Source organism: Podarcis liolepis, assembly GCF_965112155.1.
Source record: "Podarcis liolepis genome assembly, chromosome: 13".
NCBI lineage: Eukaryota > Metazoa > Chordata > Lepidosauria > Squamata > Lacertidae > Podarcis > Podarcis liolepis.
The window spans coordinates 17,820,534-17,844,447 of NC_139573.1; the positions used below are offsets into that span (position 1 = coordinate 17,820,534).

The 23,914-nt window shown below is 46.6% G+C and overlaps 2 protein-coding genes across 5 annotated transcripts; both read left to right on the plus strand.

Annotated features, from left to right (window-relative positions):
• The first annotated feature begins 556 nt into the window (after nucleotides 1-556).
• Nucleotides 557-7,156, plus strand: LOC310690395 (uncharacterized protein). Of its 2 annotated transcripts, XM_083469222.1 has the most exons (5): nucleotides 571-1,811; nucleotides 2,610-2,657; nucleotides 4,184-5,023; nucleotides 5,765-5,797; nucleotides 6,786-7,156. In XM_083469222.1, exons 1-5 carry the CDS (start codon nucleotides 1,700-1,702, stop codon nucleotides 6,833-6,835), a joined length of 1,083 nt encoding a protein of 360 aa, XP_083325348.1. In that variant the 5' UTR covers nucleotides 571-1,699; the 3' UTR covers nucleotides 6,836-7,156. The 2 variants fall into 2 exon arrangements, with proteins under 2 accessions (XP_083325349.1, XP_083325348.1); XM_083469223.1 differs by lacking the exon at nucleotides 2,610-2,657 and having other exon boundaries at nucleotides 557-1,811.
• Nucleotides 7,157-8,553: 1,397 nt separating this feature from the next.
• Nucleotides 8,554-23,594, plus strand: TMEM219 (transmembrane protein 219). 3 transcript variants are annotated; one of them, XR_014518072.1, is made up of 7 exons: nucleotides 8,574-8,761; nucleotides 19,250-19,416; nucleotides 20,238-20,460; nucleotides 20,573-20,681; nucleotides 20,751-20,862; nucleotides 20,978-21,743; nucleotides 21,827-23,594. XR_014518072.1 is itself a non-coding variant. In XM_083469203.1 (6 exons), exons 2-6 carry the CDS (start codon nucleotides 19,258-19,260, stop codon nucleotides 21,104-21,106), a joined length of 732 nt encoding a protein of 243 aa, XP_083325329.1. In that variant the 5' UTR covers nucleotides 8,574-8,761; nucleotides 19,250-19,257; the 3' UTR covers nucleotides 21,107-23,594. The 3 variants fall into 3 exon arrangements, 2 of the variants coding, with proteins under 2 accessions (XP_083325328.1, XP_083325329.1); XM_083469203.1 differs by having other exon boundaries at nucleotides 20,978-23,594; XM_083469202.1 differs by lacking the exons at nucleotides 19,250-19,416; nucleotides 20,238-20,460; nucleotides 20,573-20,681; ... (1 more) ...; nucleotides 20,978-21,743; nucleotides 21,827-23,594 and adding an exon at nucleotides 12,265-13,936 and having other exon boundaries at nucleotides 8,554-8,761.
• The last annotated feature ends 320 nt before the right edge of the window (nucleotides 23,595-23,914 follow it).

Below are 23,914 nucleotides of genomic sequence, written 5' to 3' on the forward strand. Positions count from 1 at the left end.
GTCCCCTCCTTTACAATCTAAAACACCTGACAAAAGGAAACGAGATTGGAAGGTGGGGAGCATGAGGGCTGCGATCCTGACTTGGGAGTAAGCCCCACTGAATTTAATGGCGCTTACTTCTGAGCAGACATGGCAGGGTTTGCAGCTTTAGTTGCGAAATCCTTACCGCTGTTATTCCTAGGACTGAGCGGGGCCGAAGCAAGAGTCCTGTGGCTGTTACTCACTTTGGTTTATGGATGGGGCCAAGTCGGTCTCACCCTTTCCATAATGTTCTTCGAGGGCGGCACGGGGAGCAGCCTATATATGAGAAAATATATAAAATTATACGGCGGTGGGGTGGGAAAGCACACGGTGCTTTTAAACTCCACAAGAAAAACGCAACCACCCCAATTGTACGAAAGAAAGGGGCGGGTCAAAGTGAAGAAGCAAAGAAGAGGGGGGAGGGGAAAAAGAAACTCCCTCTAGTCACGTGATAGACGAAGCGATCACATGACAGAGGGCGGGTCACGCGGCACGGTTACCTCCCCGGAAGCTACGGCGCTTTGAGGATCAGGTGACCAGAGGAGGCCAAAGGGGGAAACCGGTCACGTGGCGGGGGCTGGCTGGGTGAATGTGCCGGGCGGGCTTGGCTGAATCGCCTGGGCCTGAGGAAGCTGAAGGGAGGAGAGCGGGGCTGGAGCGCGGGGGGGCCGCCTTGTAGTTGGGGGGCAGCCGGCCAGAGGCAAAGCGGGCAGCCGGGGCTTGGGGCGGAAGCGACGGGGCTCCTTGAGTTAGGGCCTTCCTGGGGAGGTTCTCTTTTTTTAAATTTAAAAAAAGGAAAAAGGATCCCCCTTCAGGCGGAGGGTTCCTGGCTGTGATTTTGAGAGCGTCAGGCTGGGCCTAGAGTTATCTGAGCTCTGACGAAACAAGGGCCCCAATTGACGGAACCGGGAAAGCGAGGCCGAAAAGGTTGGGAAAGACTGCGGAGGAAGTTTGCGACCCCAAAAGCGGGGGCGGTAGATCTGGGCTGGTGGGGGTTTTTTTAATAAAAAAAAGCAAAGACTACCGGGAAGCAAAGCTGTTAGCAAAGGTTGCGGGGTGGGTGGGAGTCGCCTCGAGTGTGGGGGTGTAAGCAAGGGAAAAAGCTTTTTTTGCCGCTCGTAAGGAAGAAAGCTTCTGTTACGGTTGTAGGGAGGTGCCGCGTTTGGGGCTGGCTCCTTGGGTTGGTTGGTTTTTCAGCCGGGAAGCGCTAACTGGGGTGGGTGGGGTACCGTAGGGCAGACAGACAGCTAAAACGGAAAACGAGGGGGCAACTTCCTCCCGAAGTTTTATACAGGTGTTTGTATACAGCGTAGGGTGTTGAAGCCCAAGCTGCAGAGGTGGAAAGGAGTGTAGGTACAAATAGAAGTAGTTTCCTTTGGTTCTTTAAGCTGCTGTAGCATTTCAGAAGTTGGGGAGCTCTGCGGGGTACCTGGCAACTTTCTCTGCCACTGAGGTGACTTTTGCGGCTGCAAGAGAGTGAATAGCTTTCAGGCACAGGCTACTAATTTGCAGTGCAGGGAAACAGAGGAAGAGTAGAATCGCTGGGCACGCTGTGGTGTTTTGCTTGAAAAGGAGGCCGAGAGCAAGGCTGTAGTCAGGACTCTGGGGTTTAGGAATACCTTCCACATCCTTGAAGCTCTATTGCTGTTGAGATCTGCATCACACACAGTCAGAGGCCATGCAGAAGGAGGAGCTGGGAATGGATGAAAATCGCAACCCAGAGGAGGAGCTGCGTCTCCTCGGTGGAAAGAAGGAAAAATGCCACAACCTCAGCAACCGCATCCGGACAGGTAACTTAAACTGCATCCAGTATTTTATCTTCTACGAAGTCACTTCTACGAAGTCACCTCTGGTCCTCCAGAAGATGTTGGACTCCAACTCCCATGAGAGCTAAGCCAGCATGACCATTGGTCAGGGATGATGGAAGTTGTAGCCCAGCAACATCTGGAGAGCCACAGGTTCCCCAACCTTCACCCCCGCCTACTCAAGACTGGCTACTCAAAACCCAGCTTCTTGAGCACCCAGAGCTTTGGTGTTGGTGCTTAGCATTTTGAAACATTTCCTTTAGTTCCCAACGACCTCAGCTGATCCTTGCCCTTATCAATCCATTCACACACACCCCAAACTCCTTGCATGCATCTGTTATCCATTTAATCCTAAACTGAACTCCTGGGACAAGCAAGCTTTTTTCACCACTAGAGCGCATCCTTATTTCAATTTCCTTTACCTCAGCCCTATAGTGTCTATCTGATTTGTGGAGCTGTGAACCCCCATCCCCCAAGCTAAGTTTCCTGCTCCCCCCCCAAAAAAAGATTCAGACAGCCCATGTTGGGAATCCTACCCTAAACCATCAGCTGCTGCATCTCCACAGAATCATGCAGACTTGCCCCTTACCTGGTAAATCTCAACTTACTGGATCGCACTCCCTTCCCAGAGTTTGTTTCCTTTTCCTTACTGGGGTGGGTACTATTTGGCTATTAATTCAGTGGCTCCGGTATGATTAACTGCCTTTTGTAGCATGCATCTAAGTTCTAGCTGTCCTTAATGCATCTAAATGTTGAAAATAAAACCTTCTTTCTGTCACGCAGGGGGTGGAGCAGAGCTGGGCTACAGGCCAAGCCAGGTCTCCAGAGAAGGTGTGTTGTACTGAACTGGGATTGGGCTTTCCCCTTTTCCTTTCTGTCATGCTTTTTCTGCATGTTTTTCTGTTCCAGAGGTGGCTGCACCTCAGTGCTGGGTGAGATACATTCATCCTGAGAACCTAGAGCCCTGAATGCCCACCCTCTATGCTCCCCATCTTCTCTTCCCTGTTGAAAAGATGTGGAGAAGTGATTATCTGCCACCGTGCTTCTTTACTAGATACCCATGTGGAAAAAGTAGCATGTTCTTCATATCCCTTTCCTCCTCCTGTTACACTCCTGGGGTATACTTAGGAGAGGAATGAAGGCCTACAGATGGGAAAACGAGGACTCTTTAATTCTCTGGGCAGCAAGGCCAGAGCTCAGTGGCTTACAGGAAGGGATCCTAGAATTATTGGGAAAGGGTTTGAGGAACCTGAAATTGGTTAGGGCTTGAGAGAAGGGATCTCATAGGTTTGAGTTCTTCAGCATGAACACCTCTGGTTCCATCCCCCCCCTTTGCTAATCACAATGTAGAGAAGCTTGGAAACTTGAAGACAGCATGTTTTGAATGCTAAATAACCAGAAAAGCGGGGAGTGGGCTAAACCAACCTCCGAAGTGGTATTTTCATATGATCTCCTGATGTTGCTGAACTACAACTTCCGTCAGCCCCTGTCAGTATGGCCATAAAGATGCAAAATGTGGTTCAGCAGTTTCTGGAGGGCAAAAGGTTCCTTGTACAGTGGTGCCCCGCAAGACGAATGCCTCACAAGACAAAAAACTCGCTAGACGAAAGTTTTTTTCATTCGCGATTTGCCTCGCAAGACGAATTCCCCTATGGGCTTGCTTCGCAAGACGAAAACGTCTTGCGACTTTGTTAAACCGTTTAAACCGTGCTTCGCAAGAAGAAAAATTCGCTAGAAGGCAAAAATTGCGGAACGAATTAATTTCGTCTTGCGGGGCACCACTGTACTTGTCTTAGAGTTTATAATTCATTAATAAATATCAGAAGAGGAATCCCCCCCCATTTTATTGACTAAAGATCACTGTTTTGGAATTGACTGAGTTAGCAGCACGGAGAGGGGTTTTGAAATCACTTAAGTGATGTGAAGATATTTGCCACCTGCACACCCCAGATAAACGACCTCAAGGGTATTTTAACCCCACGGGCTTTCTGCCTTATGTATGACCTGTTGACCCCCAAACTGAGAGAGGTGAATATGTCTGCATTCCAGATAAATGAAAACCAGAAACATGTTCAAATATTTAGATATCATATTTAAGCACCTTTTAATCCCCCAACTTTCTTACCAAAACTCCAAACAGTAACTGAGCAGTCTGGTATTTTGGGAGGGTTGGAATGAACTGCGTTGAGGCACCATTTTTGTTGATGGTGCACTTGACAAGAGTTAACATAAGCTCCCTACCTGCCGAAATAAAACATGGGGTTGCTGCTCTGAGGTGCTTACATTCTAGGTGTGAGAGGGTGACAAAGGGACGTGAGACAGGCACGGTCTTCATCCTTTCTCTTCTTCCTCTTCAGGTGCCTGGGAGTCCAACGGGTATACTGCTCCCTCTGAGATAGCTGACGAACCCAGTGTTCCCCTGAGCCCTTCCAACAGCCTCAACATCCGCAACCTCCAGTTGTCTGAGCGGGACCCTCCTGTTGCCCACCATCCCCACCGCTACCCTCATCGCTTTTACCATGCCCGCCCCTTCCATGCTACAGCATACCGCAAGACCTACCGAGGCAGCCCCTCAGACCGCAAGGAATGGGGACCTAGCACAAACGGCCACCACTGTGCTCCTGAGAGCATCTCCAACGGGCGGTGGCAGCACCGGCGCCGTGGCTATTCCGACCCACCCTCCCCGTCGTCGTCTCCCGAATCCGAACGAGGCAGCACCGTCAAAGCCAGTGAGAAGCCTGCCGCCACATCTAATGCCGCCAACACAGCCAACGAGGATTCTGGGAAGGAAACATGGTCGCTCTTCCGGCCACTTCCCGCTTTCCCTGTCGATAGCAGCAGTGCCCGGATCATCCCCAAGATCTCTTATGCCAGCAAGCTGAAAGAGAACCTGGATCAACCGGGGAAAGCCTGCCATGTTCCTGCCTCAGCCGTCCGCACCACCAATAGCCTCCCCAACTGTGTCTTGGCGCCACCCCCAAGTAGCCCCCCGCCATCTGACAGCAGTCGGCGACAGCACCTGGGAGCCATCTTTCAGAATGAGTGGGGCCTCTCCTTTATCAACGAGCCGGGGGCTGGGCATGGAGGGGGTGGCGGGACGGCACCAGACGTGGATGAACGAGATGCAGATGCCGGAGCATCCTGGGAGAAAATGGAAGTTAGCGACTGGCAGGCTGCAAAAAATTACCATCTGGACGGTAAGGTGCTGGAAGGAGCCCAGTGCGTCATTGGGCATGAGGGAAAGGGAGGAGAACCAAAGCATGTGTGTTGAGGCTTGGGAGCTGTCCCATAGGTAGCTGAACATAGTCAAGAGAGAAGGGATGGAGGACACAAGGAAATGCTTCATTTGGAAAGCTAGGGATGTTTGTGAAGATGGTGAGTGAATGTGCAGTCACACAGCACAAAGAACATTTGCAGTTCATGAAAGTGGAGAGGTGTTGGGTAGTATTGGCTGTTAGAAGAAATAAAGGACAATCTTTTCACTGCTCTGAGGTTGAATTCTACTATAGTTTACATTTGCTCCACAGACTAGGGCATTAATTACTTTGGGTAGAAGATGATCATACAGCTTATCCCTACCTTTTCTGATTACTTTGTCAGCTATTGTTTTTAGAAGGCTAAAGAGAGGCCCTGGTTGGGCTAAAGAGGTAGTTATAGATGGATATCATTTAGCTCCCTCATAATTTTAAGCATTGCTCCAGAGAGCACAGATTCCCACATCCTGTTTTATGTAGCTTGGGGAAAGGTTTGGATGGACATGTGACCTTCAGTGCACTGAGACCCCAACTTTTCTCAGTGTGGCTGAACTTTCGGGGCATTGTCTTGAGAAGTCAGCAGCTTCAGCTGTGTTGGAGGGTCTTAGGGCACTGGGGCTTATTTACAAACAGTGCTTGGCTTCTTCTAATTTGCCTTTTCCCTTTCCCCCCCTTCTAATACAGAGTGGAGACATATATGGGAGCTACACAGTCAAGGTAAGCAAATGGAGGTGCCTGGGCCTAAATCAGTGGCTTCATAAATATGACCTTTGGGGCTCAACAGTGGGCTGGATAGCTTCATGTTAAAGGGGGTATTAAGATTTGCAGTAATGTACAACAATGTGAAGTGGAGGGGAGCAGAGTCCTAGGACAGGGATGTGACTCTAAGAATTGTGGGTGTGTAATTCATACTTTCCAATCCTTGCCATATATTCAGTTGTCTCCCTCTCTACTGTACCACACATGTAAAAAACAAACAAAAGCCACAAATTTAATCTGACCACTCGTATTTTGAAAAAATCCAGCCTTTTGTGAGGATTGCTTTCAGAAGCTGAGGGCACTGATTCTACATTTTAATACTGTGTCTTTTCGTGGTTTGCTTTTTAATGTTGTGTCCTAGATGTGTTTGAGTGCATGTGCTCCATAGCTTTGAAGACATAACTGGTAGGAGGTGCTGACTTTTGATCATCTAACACAAGTTTCAAATTACACTTTGAAAATGTTTCTGACCCCACATCATTGCCTGGAGAACTCGAGTCAGTGACACTGAAGACAAGTGCCACTGCCAGCCTAGGCCCATGAGCCAGGCAGCCAGGCAGGTTTTCTATTCATGTAGTAGCAGGCAGGAGCAGGTAGATGCTATCTGAAAAACTGGGGTGATTGGTTCTGTGCAGTATGGGGAGGTGAATAAACTGGACCTTGTGAAGTCATGTGATGGAAGATAGGAAAGTAGAGCTGCTGAAATCCACAACTATCTGATGTTGGATGTGGAGCTGCCTTAAACAATTAAACCAAATCACAAAAGAGCAGATTAACGAAGGGTCTGTTCTGTGGCCAACCACTGAGGATAGTAGGGAGAGTGGGATTTCGGGCAGGGGTGTGTATGTATGTATGTATGTATGTATACATGTATACACATTATCTGTGGCACATCTCCCTTCAAGGCATTGTTCCTGTTGCCATCACTCTTTCTTTTTCCATCTAGATCCTAGCAGAGTGACGGTCTACACAGACACCTTTGATGGGAAGGGTTAACTTCAATAATTCCCAGGGGAAGCACCGCTAAGACATGAGGGGGACATGGGGAGAGGCAGGATGCCCACCCCACCCCCCTTGAAGACTGGAGAAGCCCAAGCATCTTGAAAGGGGAAGCTCTGCCACCTGCCTACCTCCCTCCCTTTGCTGTTATAGCTCAAATTGTCTCAGTGGGGCTAACGCCTCACCTCTCTTTTTCTCTCTTGCTCTCTCTCTTTTTCTCTCTGATTTAATGCTCTGGTTTTTAATTTCTTCACATGGTTTTTAATTTCTCTGGATTCCCCTGAAAATAAAGGCAAAAAAAGAATTTATTTAAATTCACTTCTCTTGCCTTGTCAGTGTCTCATTATTCATCGCTACACAGGTGTGTTACCAGCATGGGGTAGGTAGTGACGTGGCTCAAGGCACTGAAAATGGTTTGGGAGGGAAATTATTTTAAGGGGTAGAGATGGAAAAACGTGAGTGAATTTTTGAAAGCACAAAGGAGAAGCTTTGGGAGGTTTACCACAAGGAACTATTGATATATGGCTAAGAAATAGTTTTATTTGTTTATCCACTGAAGAATTTATAAGCTGCATTCTCATAAGTGTTGACAAGGTGGCGTGCAACATACAAGATAAAACCACCAAAGGCATCATTAAAAACATCAGTAAATACTGGTTGGTCACAAAGGAAAAAAATATGAAGGCCTGTCTATAAACAGTTTTCAGAAGATGTCTTCAAGAAGGCAGGGGTGATTTCTACTGAAATTATGTGACTTGATGTTTGCTCAGTGTTTCCTCTGCCAGCATAGTGACGAGATTATGTTTAGCATAACTTTACTTCTAGGCATCTTTTAGAGATACAGTGCTAGTTTACCTAAATGCTAATTAATGGTTTGATACTCCTTTTAAAAACAAGATTGCCATCTTAAAAGCCAGTGAACTGATGTGGCCAATTTAGTGAAGAGTAAAGCCTACAGAGCACAATGGGGCTTCTCAGTAAAGATGCTTAGTTGCAGTGGTAATGAGGAAGTGTGTGAAATAAATCCCCACCACAATGTATCATGAAAGCCAAAGGAAGGAGCCATCTGTGTCCTGTTGGGTAAGAGTGCAATGTTGATAGCCTTCATAGGGGCAAAACATTTTCTTAGCCCAGCTGCTTCGTAGAAAAATACAGAAAGCTATGAGCCCAATCTCCCCCCGCCCCCCAAAATGGTATTAAAATTAATGGGATAGGTCCAAGTAAACATCGTACGGTCTGAATTGCTTGCTTATTTGAACCTGAGCCTGGGTTGCTTTGCAGTTACTCTCTTCTGGGCTTAAAAACACAAGTAGACAAGTAACAAAAAATGAGCCATATAACTTACTGTTCCTGACCTGCCCTGGGCGAGGGGGAGGAGAAAATGCGCTCTTTGTTGGTTTGCCTCTTTTAAAAGGTGAATATTTCATAAAGAGTTGACTTAAATGTAGCTAAAACCGTTTTTGACGATACAATATATTAATGATCTATAAATAAGTACTCTTTGCCCTCGACCAAAATGGCTCTCAAAGCTTCCAGGAGTTGTAGCTCTATGCTCTTCGGAAGACTCTCCTCTATGGTCCCGAGCAGCCGTTATCCGGGAAGGCGCGCGGCCTCCTCCCTTCCGAGGCCTAAGTCGATGACGTGATTTACAGTGTAGGGAGCGGCGCTGTTTCTATGGCGGGAGGGCAGCGCGGGGCGCGTGCGCGCCTGTGCGTCACTCGAAAGCGCCCATTCGCCCGCGGATTGAGAGTGGCGCGGAGGAGTCTTGCCTGCGCCTGCGCCTGAGAGTAATACCTGATAGGATTCCTTTGCAGGAGTTAGGAAATGGGTGTGCGCAGCTGCCTCTTAAAGGGACAGAAACCCCGAGTAAAAGGGGAAGTCGCCTGAGCGCCAGCCTGGAGGGCTGTAGAGAACAGGACGGAGGTAAGATAAGGTTGCACTTTTCTTAACTGTGTACCATTCTTGCATTTCTTCCCCCGGGTCTGTTCTCCATCTGGTTATTCTCATCTAAGTCCTTTTGTTCAGCTATTAGGTTGGCTTTTGGAACAAAATACGCAAGGATTTAGGTTTCGAAGAATGTAGCCCCTTGGGGGATAAAATAGGGGGGGGGGGTTGCCCTCGTTTGCTGCCTCACACCAAGTCAGCCCATTGGTCCATCTTGTATTGTTTGCTCTGACTGGCAGCTGCTCTCCATGGTCTTTCTCAAGCTGAACGCTTCTAGCTGCATATGGCCAGAGGTTGAACTTGCATTTTCTGAATGCAAAGTATTGACTTTGCCTCTGAACGATGGGACCTCTCAGTCAGGGAAAGGCACAACTGGTATCCTATACACGCCACAATCCTTTGCATATATATGCCCAGAAGTGAGTGGAGCTTATTTCTTAGTAAGTATGCATAGAATTGCAACCTTGTGTGCATACGTTGAGAGAGATTAATACACCCCCATATTTCTGGAGCTTAGACTATTTACAAGTGAATGCATTTTTTTCTCAGTGCACAGCTGAAAAAGAAGTTATATGTCTACCTTCCATGTGAAATACTGCATTTCCCCATTATCATTAATTGTTCCTAAAGCACTTCTTAGCAAGCAATCCTGGTTTTCAGTGCTCTTCTTGTCACTTTGGAAGTCAGTCAGCCACATCATTGTTTCTCACCATGCTTGATGGACTTTTGCCATTAAGAAAGTTTGTACCTGGATCTCCTACCCCAATTCCTGTGGTGCTGCGGGTGATGTGCCAGACTAGGACCGGGGAGACCAAGATCCAAATCCCCATTCAACTATGAAGCTCACAGGGTGGTCAGTCACTATCTTTCAGCCTAACCTCACCCACAGGGTTGTTGTTAAGATAAAATGCAGGGACAGCTATGTATGCCTCTTTGAGCTCCTTGGAGGAAATGTGGGATATTGTGTATTAAATGAATAACACACTGCTGTGCCACACTAACCATCTTCACATGTGCTTACTCATATTTCTCTAACCTAAAAGCTTATTTTGAGCTGGGAGCTTAACCTGCCTGGAACCTGTTTTGAGTGCTACCACTGAACCATGAAATAACAGTAAGCCTTGCTGACTAGTTCTCATCTGGCAAGGGGGCTCTGGTTTGCACATGGCATGCTGCCTTTTGGCCTTCCCTCCCCAGACTCATTAGCTGAGCAGGCAGTTTTCGTAAAGATAGGGCAGGATTCAGTTATCCTATTTCACTAGCAGACGCCAGCACAAAGACTTCTACTAGCCTAATGGGGCTTCACCCACCTTACGCCTCTCCCAAATCTGCTCTGAAGGGTCATGAGAACCCCCAGAACAGTTCACAGGGAGGAGAGGGGAAATTGTTCTGTCTGCTGCTTGCTTGATGGAACAATCTCCTAAGCCCTAGCCATAATTCCACCCATAGTTGCTTTTTTAAATCACAATTGTCCCCTCAGTAATTTATTAAGAGAAAGCTGGTGTAGTGCAGTGCCTGAGAGACTGAGCTATGAGTCAGAAGTCAGAAGTCAGGACTGGTTTGGATCTTACCTCTGCCCTGAGCTCACAAGGTGCCTTGGGGAAGCAGTTCTCCCTCAACCTCACCCCTGTTGCCATATTGGGGGATAATACCGACTTACAGGCTTGCAGCTGGATGATGCATGTGAACTACTGTGAGCACTTGAAAGCAGTCTAGGAATATTAGGCACTGTTATTAACAGGGCAAAAGACACCTCTACAGTTGTAATGTGAGCAGGCTGTGTGCTCCCATTGCACATTAGTGTCTGTGCATTCACACGTGCAGGCACCCCCAAACTCAGCCTGCCAGCTGTTTTGGGACTACAACTCCCATCATCCCAAGCTAACAGGAGCAGTGGTCAGGGATGGTGGGGATTGTAGTCCCAAAACATCTGGAGGGCCAAGTTTGGGGATGCCTGCACACGTAGGTGCACTTGAGATGAAACACACCTATGGATTGTGTGTTTGTGTGTGAGAGATGAATGCTGGAGAATGAGAGCTCTAGTATGTGATTGCTAACGTGATTTTGGTAACAAATTCCCAAAGGCAGGGCCACACCTAGAAAATAGGGACGGATGGGATGGATAAGGAGTTTCCCAGTAGATCCTTTGTTAGAGTTTAAACCAAACCACTTTCTGTCTCCAGACTATCTGTCTTTCCATGCCACTATCTTGGCCACCCTTCCCCTCTTCCCTATGCCAAGTCACTGTTCTTTCTTCTCTTCATTGTCTTTGGCAACTGAGTATGGGATAATGATCAGATTTAATGAAGGGCTCTTCTGCCTCTCAAATAAGTATTTAGAAGATACAGTGACTTGTACAGAACTATGTAGGAACCCAGGCTGCCATTGAAGCTGGTACCTCTATCCGTAATGGGGTCCCAAAGCTCTCTCTCTCTATCTATGTGGTTTGCATCCAGCCCTAACCATGTTATTATTTAAAAGTAAGTACCACTGAGTTCAGTGCGATTTGCTTCCATGCAAGGATGCACAGGGTTGCAGCCCTAATGTACTGAGGACACACGGAAAACTGTGTTGCATGAGAAAAATCAATATTCCCTGTGGAAGGGGGAGTGGGGGAGTTATTGTAGCAGAGAACATGTAGATCAGTTCCCGATGTTCTTCACTGTTTTTGTAGTAAGTCAAAGCTGGGCATTAAATGACTTCTGGGCGTTTTGCTAAGGATGGCGGAAGAGCAACTGAACTGAATTATTTGGGTCAGTAGGCCAACAGAACTGCTCTGATTCTGTGAGCTTTAACCACTGAGAACACATTAGCATTCTGCTCATTTCACAGAAAAGAGGATTTAAAACTGTTCATTTCGCTGTAGTCATGGTTCAAATGGAATATTTGGGGGGAAATAAAATACAGCTGTCTCACAAACTTGAGCAGAGGTGGAGCTCTGGAAAAGTGGTAAGATTTTAAATCTCACAGGATTTACCTCAGAACCTGATTTTCAAGACTCAGCCTAATTGCCTCTGAGCATGTATAGAGCGCTTTCCCATCACTGCTGAGTAACTCCTGTTGGGCTGAGCACATCTGAAACAAGCAGGGATGCTGAACCTCTGAAGCCAATTAAGTTACAAATCAGATATCAGGTGGTTGACCAGTTTTGAGATAAAGTCCTAGCTTCAGAGAGTAGGCAGTTACTGGAGGTGGGTTGATGTAAGACGAACACTATGGGAGTAATATAGCAATGTCATTGAGGGGTGGTCAGCTGGAAGACTATTTATGGGCACTGGAGGGAAGCTGGGATGGGGAAGACAGAACAGAGTCATAGGCAACTCTGAAACCTTTATGAATTTTGGAATGTGGAATGGGCAGAGATTGGACCTTTCCCAAGTGTGGTGGAATAATTTTCTTATGCTCCATCTATTTTGCTGTTTAGAAAAGGCCTTCACGGTTGAAATACAAATATGATTCAGTTACAATATATTGCCCTTCAGCTCAACAGCACCTTTCCGGCCGAAGCACAAGGACTGGTGATGTCTCGTCCCTGCCCAGCGACATCATCCCTGCCTTGGCTAAGGGTGTAGCAAGGGGAAGGTTTTTCTCGTAGCACCTTCACGCCACTTCCTCCCGAGCCTTCTGCAAGCTTCTTCAAGAGCGGCCGGATCAATGGATCAGGAGTGCCTGGCTCTGGTTGCTGCCTGCGTCCAAACCTCCCAGTTGCTGGTGCAGCAATGGATGCTCAACAGGCGCACTGTGATTTTCGCCATAGCGAGGATTCTGCAGAGGAGGCGCTTCCGCAGGTCGGCCGCGGTGCTCAGGCGCATCCTCTCGGCCAGCGTCCGCCGCAAGAGAGCCCTGCTGCGGCTTCACCGGAACGCCATCGTCTCCGTGGTCACCATGGTGTACTCGTCTTCTCCCGCGCTGCACTATGAGCACGAGCTGATGGCCTTGTCTGAGCGCTCCCACTGGATGCTTCCGAGGTGCAGCGAATGGTGGGAGCGGATGATCAACTCCGAGCAGGACGACAAGTGCTGGATTTCCTTGTTCAGGATGTCGCGGTCCACGCTGATGTACATCGCTGAGGAACTGCGCCCTGCCCTGCAGCGCCGGGACACCGGCATGCGGTCTCACATCCCTGTGGAGAAAAGAGTCGCCATGACTATCTGGAAGCTGGCACACCACGACAGCTACAAGACCGTCTCAGAGCTCTTTGGGGTGGGGATTTCGTCAGCCTGCTCGATATTTGAAGAGGTGTGCGAGGAAATAAACAGCAGGCTGCTGAACCAAATCATTAAGCTGGGAGATCCGCAGGAGATCATTGAGGGCTTCAAGGAGATGGGTTTCCCCAACTGCCTCGGCGCAATCGATGCAATCCACATCTCCATCCTCTGCCCCCCGTTCTCTGCCGACTCCTACATTAATTGTAAGGGTTTCTATTCTATGGTGCTGCAGGCCCTGGTGGACAGCAAATCCCGGTTCACCGATATCTACGTCGGCTTTCCGGAGAGGTCCCACGACTCCCGCATCTTGCACAACTCTCCGTTCTTCAACAGCATGGATGAAGGCACTTTTGGGCCACAGACTCCAACAGTGCTGGAAGGTGTTTCAATGACCCCTATCATAATCGGGGATCCTTCCTATCCGCTTCGGCCCTGGCTCATGAAGCCGTACCCAGCGCCAAAAACCGGGGCCCAGGAAAAATTCAACGAGAGGCTCGCCAAGTGCCGCGTGTGTGTGGAGAGAGCTTTTGGGGTCCTGAGAGCTCGCTGGAGGTGCCTGCAGATGAGGCTGGATGTGAGGGAGAAGCTCATTCCTGTGGTCATAGCCACCTGCTGTATCCTGCACAATATCTGCGAGATCAAAGGGGATGAGTTGCTGGAGCCGTTGGAAAGCCCTGCAGTGGCTGAAAGCCAGAATGCTTCAGCCAGGCCAAGGGTGCCCTTGTCAGAGGCTGGACTGACCAAGAGAGCTTGCCAGATCAGGGCTGCTTATTGCTCCTATTTTGAAAAGGACCCTGTGTAAAATGGGGTGGGGGAAGCAAAGCAGGCTCATTTGTCCATGTAATTTCATGGGTGTGTATGACCTGGTTGTAGCATGCAGACCCTGCATTGCTGAAGCCTACTGTGGTAGTTTTCTACATGTCAAATAAAAAGGCTATGATTTTGAGTGGTCTGCTGCTATATTTTCTAAGAGATGGGATTTTTTAAAAGGTAATTGCTATGGTAAAAGCATAGGGTGGGACGTGAACCAATGATGGTGTAAAACAGAAGAGTGAACAGTTTTTCCTAAAGGGGATTTACATACCCACCACCCTATCTCTAAAACATTAAGAAAAAGACACAGTATACCTGCCTAATGAAAATGGAAGTTCATGGACAAATTTCCTAGCCCGTTAGAAAGTACACTGGTTGCAATCCTATGCACACTTACCTGGGACTACGTCTTACTGAACTCTCTGGGACTTTCTGTGTAATCCTATCATGTTCACCCAGAAACATAGCTGTCAACTTTCAGATTTGAAAATAAGGGATCAGCAGCCTCGAAAATAAGGGACCAGCCTCACCTGTCCCAGGGACAGTCTATGGGATATCTAACAATCCGGGATAGCAGTGGGAAGCAGCGGGAAGCAGCGCTGGAATAAGGGAATTTCCCGCAAAAAAAGGGAAGGTTGACAGCTATGTCCAGAAATACCATATTTTTCGCCCTATAGGACACACTTTTTCCCCTCCAAAAATGAAGGGGAAATCTGGGTGCGTCCTATGGGGTGAATGCAGGCTTTTGCTGAAGCTTGGAGAGCGAGAGGGGTCGGTGCGCACCGACCCCTCTCGCTCTCCAGGCTTCAGGAAGACATCCGCAGCCTAGGCAGCTCTGCGGGAGGTCCCGCAGGGATGTCTAGGCTGCGGATAGCAGCCTGCTTCCCGGATCGTCGGGCGCCCTGAAAGCAGAGTGCCCGGCGCTTCGGGAACACATCCGCAGCCTAGGCAGCCCTGCGGGAGGTCCCGCAGGGATGTCTAGGCTACGGATAGCAGCCTGCCGCCCAGCGCGAGGGGCGCCCTGAAGCAGAGCGCCCCCCCGCGCCAGGCAGACATCCGCAGCGTGGGGAGCCTTGCAGGAGTTCCCCGCAGGGCTCCCCACGCTGCGGATAGCAGCCTGCCTCCCGGCGGGCAGGGCGCCTTGAAGCAGAGCGCCCCTCGTGCCCGGCAGACATCCGCAGCGTGGGGAGCCTTGCAGGAGTTCCCCGCAGGGCTCCCCACTCTGTGGATAGCAGCCTGCTGCCCGGCGGGCGGGGCGCCCTGATGCAGATCAGGGCCAGCCCCACAAGCTCGAGGGACAGCAGATAGGCGCAGCGCCGCTATCCCGCTGTTCCTCGACCTGGTTCTGTTTCCCCGACCTAAGTCTAATAAGATATTACTAATAAGATATGACTGTCTGAATGCATTTGATAACTCCCACTTTCCATATCTGGGCAGACATGGTTTTATCCTGGCTTGCAAACCAGAAATGTCAGTAACACTGAAACCACTGTTTCTCAGTTCAGATGTCGAGTGAAGCTGATTTAACAAACTGGGAATCTTCCCCTCCTATGGGGCACGTGAGAGAGGAAGCACCCATACTCATGGTTCGCTCCTGTTCTTAAAAATGAATGAATGAATAAATAAATAAATAAATAAATCACTGAGCTGTTTTACAAAAACACTTGTCCTTCCATATTTAAGATTTTTCTAGGAAAGTATATTTTTTCAATTGATAGGAAAGCCAAACACAGAATAAATGCATTCATGATGATGGTCATTGTGCTTAATGCCCTGTTTGCTAATTGCTAGGGATGGTCTTCAAGGGGAGACTTCTGAAGCGATAGTGCAAAGCAGTAACCAGTGTACTTTGGTTGCAAACATGTTCTGCTGATCCTTTCTTTCACAATGCAATATTGTGCAGACACACAGAATGTGTAGAAAGTAGCTTTTGACAATTATGTGCCATTTGCCACAACTACAACGTTGAACAGTTAGTGGGATCATTTTAACAAAATGGCTTTAAGCAAAAACTGTAGCATGTTCCTCCACTTCAAAGTAAAAAGATTTGTTACATTTCCTTTGCTTCCGTAGGCAGCAGTCTGTCTTAGTGTTGCCAGGATTGAATTTGTAGCAGAACTCTCCTAAGCTTAGCACTAGAGCACAAAGGTTGCTCAAGAGAGTCTCTGGGTTGTATCCAGCTAAGTTCTACTCTAAAGGAGACCTGAAATTATTGAACCTAAGATAGTCATGTCCATTCAGTTCTTTGGGTCTGTTCTGAGTACAGCTACTACGGGAGACAATCCTCTCCCTCACCACTGAAGGTCACTTCCCCTGTTACAAGTGCTGGAAATGTACAACCCACATTAGAAAATGGTGGGCAACAATCGCATGTGTAGAATTGTTGCTGCATAAACAGACTTTGAAGACCACCAGGAGTGTACTTGCCACATGTGATAATCTTTATGTGCTTACCATGTTGTTTCTTACAGAGGACTCGCCTCCTGTGTGTTGTGTAATGTAGGAAGCAATCCAGAAAAGCCACAACTATTGCCCCCCAGCAGCACCACAAACACTCAATCAAGCAATACATATCTAAGATCAGGGCTTCTCCAGCCAATGCCTTTTCATTTAATCTGCGATTTAGAAGAAAGATGCTAGGAGGTGGATATGAAACAGTGGGGTGGGGGGAAGGAGGCAACATACACATTAACTTAGCCTTTTGAGGATATGGTGGCTCCTATGTGGATCATAGTGGGATCTGAGAAATCAAAAAGGACCAAGTTTCCCTCAGCTGTCCAGCACTCTATTTTTGAAAGTGTATAAGTTGATTGTTCTGTATTTAGCAGTTACCTTGGTACACTTAGGAGAGTGCTGGAGAAGTTGGTTGTGAGGATCACCAGGCAAAATGGCATTAGCAGAACTTTCAGTGTTGGAGAACATCAACAGCTTTGCTGAATCAGGCGAAAGGTCTATCTAGTCTGGTATCCCCTTTCCTACAGTGGTAAAGTATACACTTCTGGGAAGCTCATAAACAGCCATAGAAGCAATAGCTGTCACCTGTTATTACTCCCTAGTGACAGTATTATCAGGCATGCTACCTCTTAAGTTTGGAGGTTGTATGTAGACTTCCCTTACACTAATAGCAAATTCATTCTCCCAAGTGTGGATCCTTGTGCAGCTAAAAGCGCATGATGAGTGCTCATGGAAGAGTTATTCAGGAAGAACTGAACATGCTCAGTGGCTATAGAAAATTGACTCTCGGTTGAATGGAGGGCGGAATGGACAAGCGGGAGGAGGGAAAATGGAATATCCAGGAAAAGGGCATGGCTGGCTGGCAGGAATTCCAAATAGGAGCCTCCATACTGCAACTTTTTGTTGCAGGTTCCACTTGTCATGATTAACAGCTAATGGTAAAAGACATTAATTCTCCATGAAAGTGTGTTTAATCCATCTATGCTAGTGCCCATCACCACATCTTGCTGTGTGGCAGGGAACCATTTGTGGACTTAATGTCTATCGGAAGTCTGCAAGCAGGGTCTGAGCACAACAGCCCTGTCCTCACATACAATTCCCTGCAGCTGACATTCCCAGCAGCGAAGGTACAGTACAGGAGATCACATGCTGCACAATGATCTTGCTAGCAAGTTGATTGTGTGATGTAAACACACCAACATTTGTGGGATATACAGCACAAGTCTACCATGAAACTACGCATTCACATGCAATTCTTAAGAAATATGGGGAGAAACTGTCTCACAAGACCAGAAGACTCAAAGAAGGGAAGCCTTATGTAACAAAGGAATGGAACAAAACTTAAGAAATCAAACAAATGTGGTGTTCAGTTTCCCACAGTTTATGTTGCTTATTCATTTTGTGGGGGGTTCTCTCTTTTGGTGAATTTTGAGGGGGGACACAAAGCTCAGCATCCCCATATTCCTTTTTAAAAAAACTTTATTTAAACAAAGGGAAAAACAATGTGATCAATAACAGTACATCATGTGGCACATTATACTTTAAGATTTGACAGAGATTGTTAAAAATAACCTCCTTATAAAGTTTTCCCCCTTCCTCATCCCCAACAAATAACACCACACTGCGAGAAGACTTGGCAATGATGGGTGGAGCAGATGAAGCAACTATGGGTTGCAAATATCCAACTTTCACCTATAATTCCAGCTCTTTCTTGCCAACTTAATTGTGTTGAAATTTACCACCTTCATCAGAAATATAGAGAAGTAGGAAAACCTGTCAAGTAGGAAAACCTTACCTGTATATCCTTGAGTGTGACGTTCTTTCATACAAGCAGAGTCATCCAGACAGTTGAGATGATCAAGAATCTAGTGGTTGCTAACTTCAGAAGTTGGCACTTTTAAGTCCCCCCCCCCAATGCATAGATTTAGAGCTAATTTAAACAATGAGGTGTATGTAGTGCAGTCTTCCCTGAGAGCCTTACTGTGTCAAGATACACGTGGGCAGTGGTTACTTGTCTAAAAACACCCCACAGTCAAAATATATTCATTTTATTAATTTTTGAATTACCTTTCACATGTCTCAATCTGAATTACAATATAAGCAACTAACATACTTTTAAAAGCAATACAAGATGGAGACCTTTTCATCCAGATGGAAATGTTTGTTGAAACAAAATGTCTTCAGGTATTTTTGGAAAGCACATAAAAAATGAATACGATGTTGCAGTATATCATCTTTCCATTTACATGGCGATCTTGAGGCAGGGGCAATCTCAAGGAAACCAATTCCCACTTTATTTTCAGCAAGTTTAGTCCAGTGTGGTATAGTGGTTAAGAGCAGTAGTCTCGTAATCTGGTGAACTGGGTTCGCGTCTCCGCTCCTCCACATGCTGCTGCTGGGTGACCTTGGGCCAGTCAAACTTCTCTGAAGTCTCTCAGCCCCACTCACCTCACAGAGTGTTTGTTGGGGGGGAGGAAGGGAAAGGAGATTGTTAGCCGCTTTGAGATACCTTAGGGCAGTGTTCCCCAACCTTGGGCCTCCAGCTGTTTTTGGACTACAATTCCCATCATCCTTGACCCCTGGTCTTGCTAGCGAGGGATGATGGGAGTTGTAGTCCAAAAACAGCTGGAGGCCCAAGGTTGGGGAATACTGCCTTAGGGTAGTGATAAAGCGGGATATCAAATCCAAACTCCTCTTCTTCTTTAGACAACCAGACCGCATGCACGCTAAATATTTAAATCATCTCTGAGCAATTTATGAGATTGAATGAATATCTTTTGGTGTTATTTCCATTCACATTTCTGGGACATGATTTGTTTTTTAAAATTTATTTAATAAAGTAAAGCTTATGATTGTAGCACACAAAATGCAAAGGGGAATAAGTAGCACACTGCCTGCCTTTTCGTTTCCCTTGATTCTGGCTGTTCCAGCAGACGTTTCAGCTTCTTCTAGTGCTGGGATGACACTGCAACCTTCTTACCCTCATTCCTAGGGCTGACCATGGTCACCTGCTCCCTGCTGGGCTCCCTGCGTGTCTGCCTGGAGCGACACCCACCTCTGGTCACCTTCTTCTTTTGCCTCCTTTCGTTGGCTGTTGCCTTTGTTGGTTTTGCTGCCTACATCCAGTCACATGATGTTCAGAATCCTGATGTCAAAGAGGTGAGCTAGAGATGATCACCTTAAGTAGAAAATCAGACCAAAATGCTGGGGATGGAATTGGGTTGTGGTTGTAAAGGACGCATGAGAGACTTTAGGAGGCAGTGGTGGGTGCTCTACCTTCTCCTTGGTCTCTTACTAACTGTTTAGGCTCAGCAACTGAGTGGTTCTCTGAAACTTTCAGGATGGTTGGGTTTCTTCTCTGATAGAACGCACAGAATTTCCCTAACAATTCTGGGCTGTGACAGGTATGTTGGGTGTTCGTCGTAGAGGCAGACTTATGTGATTTATCTTTTGTTTTTATTTATTTCCATTTTCTAACAGACTTGAGAGACTTACCTGAATTTGAACAGCTGCATTGATTTGCTCTCAAAAATAGTGTTGCCTGTGTTGGCTGCTGTTATCATACCATAATGACCCAAGCTAAACATTCATGAATTACAAAGGGTTGGGTGTTGTTGGTTTTTACAAATACGCTGTAAGAAACTGTCCTTGAAAAGATAGTCCTGAATGGTTACTATCAGAAGAAGTGGGGAGCAAAAGAATAGGATATTCAACAGTACAAAAATTTAAATTAGTAGGTGCAGCTATATCTGAAATATTCAACGATCCGGGTGTTCTGAGATGTTTTATGGTACTTTTATAATACAGTTCCGATCTTTCAATTTTCTAGCTGTTAAGAGCAAAAGGGAATTTTTAGAGGCAAGATTGGGTGAAATTGGAAAGGTACTTTAAAAGGCAGAAGCAAATGAAAAAATTGCAATCAAGAGAATAGAATCAACTAAGAGTCAATTCTCATTCCTTTTCCCTCCCTCATCTCTAAGGACTGGAATTCTCTGCTAAAGTCTCTGGCACACTTAATGTTTTGTATCCCAAATAAGACGCAGGAAAGTGCCTTGACACCAGCTCCCTCCACAACCACTGCTGAGACCCCTACAACAGTCTCTGTCATGGTTGCCTTGACCTTTGACCTCCACAATGGCACAGATCCTCCCAATGGTACACGCCTAGGTCTGACAGTCACTGGGGAAAAGCTGGGTCTCAAAGGTGAGTGATTTCTCACTCCTGACCAATTGCAACATCCTCCCAAAGATTTCAGGAACTCTGGTTCCATGTCAGTCTCGCCTTGACCTTTCCTTCCATCAACTTCCAACCACAGGTCCAGATGCCCAGGAATCAATCCACTTCCTGACTATCATCACGAACTCAGTCTCCCATGAGAACTGCCTTAGCATCACTGCACCTTCATCCCTTCTCCCCAAGACCAGGTGAGCCCAAGAGATTTAGTTTCAAGGAGTTCTTAACCCATTAATGCAATACTCCCATCTTGTCCCCAGACAACCACCTAAATGTGTGATAGAGGAATGGGACATGCACCAAGAAGAGACAGGAAATTGTTACCAGCCACATTACCAGGCTAATCCTGCCCTGTCCAGCATGCTGGATCAGGTAAGATGAATGTGGGCAGTGACAGTATCTGGACCTGGGGATTCTGGGTTTCTTCAGGATGCAAGCTGGATTATAAGGGGAGGAGCATTCACTGTTGCACTCCTTTCACTCTCAGGCGGATCGTGCCCTCTGCAGCCAGCGGCTCCTGATGACCAGTGCTTTCCTTCTCTGCCTCTGTGCCATGCTATGTTGTGCAGCTGGCTTGTGCTATCCTAACCCCAGAGACAAGTGGGGGCAAATCTAAGCGGGTCCAGCAAATGCCAGACCTATACTGCAGCAAAGCCAGGTAGCCTGCCCATTTGCCCTGCTTTCTCCAAGCACCTGGATCATGCAACGATGCCATATTTCAGATCTGAAATTAGCCCATGTACTGTTGTGACAGCTAAGCTGTGAATAAGAGTTTAAGTGCTATCTTGGTTCACTGTGGGGTGACTCTATGAACCCCAATGAGAGCGGATGGTGCAATAAATAACATACAAATGATAGTATTTGTTTTTTGTATTGTAAGTGGCTGTACCAGTGACACAAATTGAATCATGTAGTATTTCTCAGGTAGTTACTGAAGGAGCTTCACGTGTGGTTGAGTAGGTTAATGACTAAATAAATGGGATTACCATGCCTTTGCCAGTAAATATTCTGTTAGAATTAGGATCTTTGGCTACAGGTTAACATAATTTCATTTTTTTAAAAAATGAATTAAAATAAAAAACCAGTATATAACATAGTATCACTGATCAATGGGGTCAGGGAATGTGATCATAAGAAATCCAATGTTATTTCTTGCTGGTGTGAGTTCTGTCATGGTTTGCTTGTTTATTGCTTGTGTTTTATGTATTCATTTCCCACTTTTTAATCAAAAGATGCACAAAACACCTTACAACATTTTTTTTAATGATAAAGTTACACAAGACTCTATGACAAAGCTTACCAGAACCATAATAAAAGCAGACAGTTTAAAATCAACATTCAGATTAAGAGCAGAGAAGAGTAATTAGAATAGAAATATTAAAAACTCACTGGAGTCTTCTGTGACTGCTTGAAGGTGAAATGAAAGCAGCCCAGCAGATCTCAACAGGAAGGGCATTCCACCATTACGGGATAACCACTGAGGTTTTATCTCAAATACCCACCCAAGGTTCAAGAGCAGAGCATCTGAAGCTGACATATACCCTACCCCATCCCAAAGACTTTACCTTATCTCTGTCTCATCAAGACAGTTTTAATAAATACATCTTACATCAAAAGTTCAGAAGATTCACAGGCAAGGACTTTGGTGAGTCAGGGTTAGAGGGAGAAGATCCTTGTTTATAACCACCTCCCTAATGTAAGGTGGAGGAGGGTCTGAAATGAGTGCAATTTTGCATCCTACTTCCTAACTGGAGCTGGCTTACAGGCCTCATTCCTTTGAGCCTGAAGCATTCAACCTGAACTCCCTGTCTTTGGCAGAGAAGTGACCATGGCACAGCGATGCTAGCGGAGTGCTGGTTCCGCCTTAACTCTTTACATGAGTCACCCATTGGAAAGGAAGGGATCTTCCAGGGCATTCCTTTCTACCAGGACAGTAATCTCTCATTAATGTTAATGGGATCACAAGATGCCATCCTTTTGTACATAAAATCACAATTTTCATGTCATTGATTCCAACTTATGAGTTACTGATAGGTAATTCAACCCAGGTTTCAGCCAAACTGTACTACCAAATAGGAGAGTCAGTTAACAGGTGCCTGAACCAAAATTTGGCCATCCATTTAAAATTAATGTGTGAAATTCAGTCATACCACCTCTGCTGCTTCTGAGTCTTTGAGTCCCTATCCCACTTGCCAGGCTCACAGTGCTGCAGTGACAGCAGAAGCCATAACTGGTAGAATGCCTCTGGCTACACATAGCAACCCAATTGCCCCTTGGCTGCTCCCTTCCCTCCCTGTGTAAAGTACCCAGACCTTCCTGTCTCTAACCCTCCTTTTCCAACTCCATGACCCTACCACCCATTGCTTCCTCAGGCCACTGCCTACTTTGTTCCCCTTCCTTTCTCTACCATGTTTCTAGATCAGGGGTTCCCAAACTGCACTTCACGGGACACACACACACACACACACTTCATTCAGGTGATCCATGACATGATCTGTGGCTACTGAAGACAAGAGATGACATATCCATTGCATTAAATTGTATTACAGTTTGAATTCTATAAAATTGTAATGCACAGTGTATTACAGTTGCTAAACAGGCAGAAAAACCATTAAGTGGTCCACCAAGATGCTAAGCAGTTTTCAAGTGGACCACGGATGTGAAGTTTGGAAACCACTGTTCTAGATCACTCTTCCTATTTCTCCTTCCACCTGCCACATAAAATTCTACTCATCTTAAATGCTTTGAAATTCCTTTTGAGATGTAATTTATCCTTGTTGCCCTTTCATGTCTCAATTCCCTCTTTCTTACCCTACCTCCAGTTCCTCCTCCTCCTTTTTCTTATTTATTAAATTGACTAGTTACTTTTTTGCCATGGGAACGCAAAGTGACTTACCATTTTTTAATAAAAAACAAATACATGGTGTTATAAAACTTATTTGGAGGGGGGTCCCCGGGGGGGGGAGGAGGTAAGGCTGAGATCCATCTTGGAGAGGGAGACGAAAGGGTCTCTTGCACTGCTGTGGACCATGCTGTATGATCTGGACTCCCCTCATGCAGACTGAAAGGTGTAAATAGGCAAATAAACCCTATTTCTGAAAGTACAGTCTCCACCGTGTTTTCTGTTCTCCAACGGGACACAGACCCTGTGTACGCGCCTTTGGCACCAAATGCTCTGGCCACTGCTGGGTGGAGAGAGGGCAGGCACAGGGCTTTTGTAACAATACATTAAAATCTTAATTTAAAAAAAAATGCGTTGAAAAAGAAGCCACTTTCTCCACTCTGCCCCTTGATTTAGCTTCCTTGCCTTGGGGCTCCCTGTTCATTAGCTTCTCTACCTCCTCTCAGGGCCATCACAATCTTCAACCATTACCCTGCGATGTTTTAATGAATCCCAACCAACCAACCCCCTTTTCCTCACAGA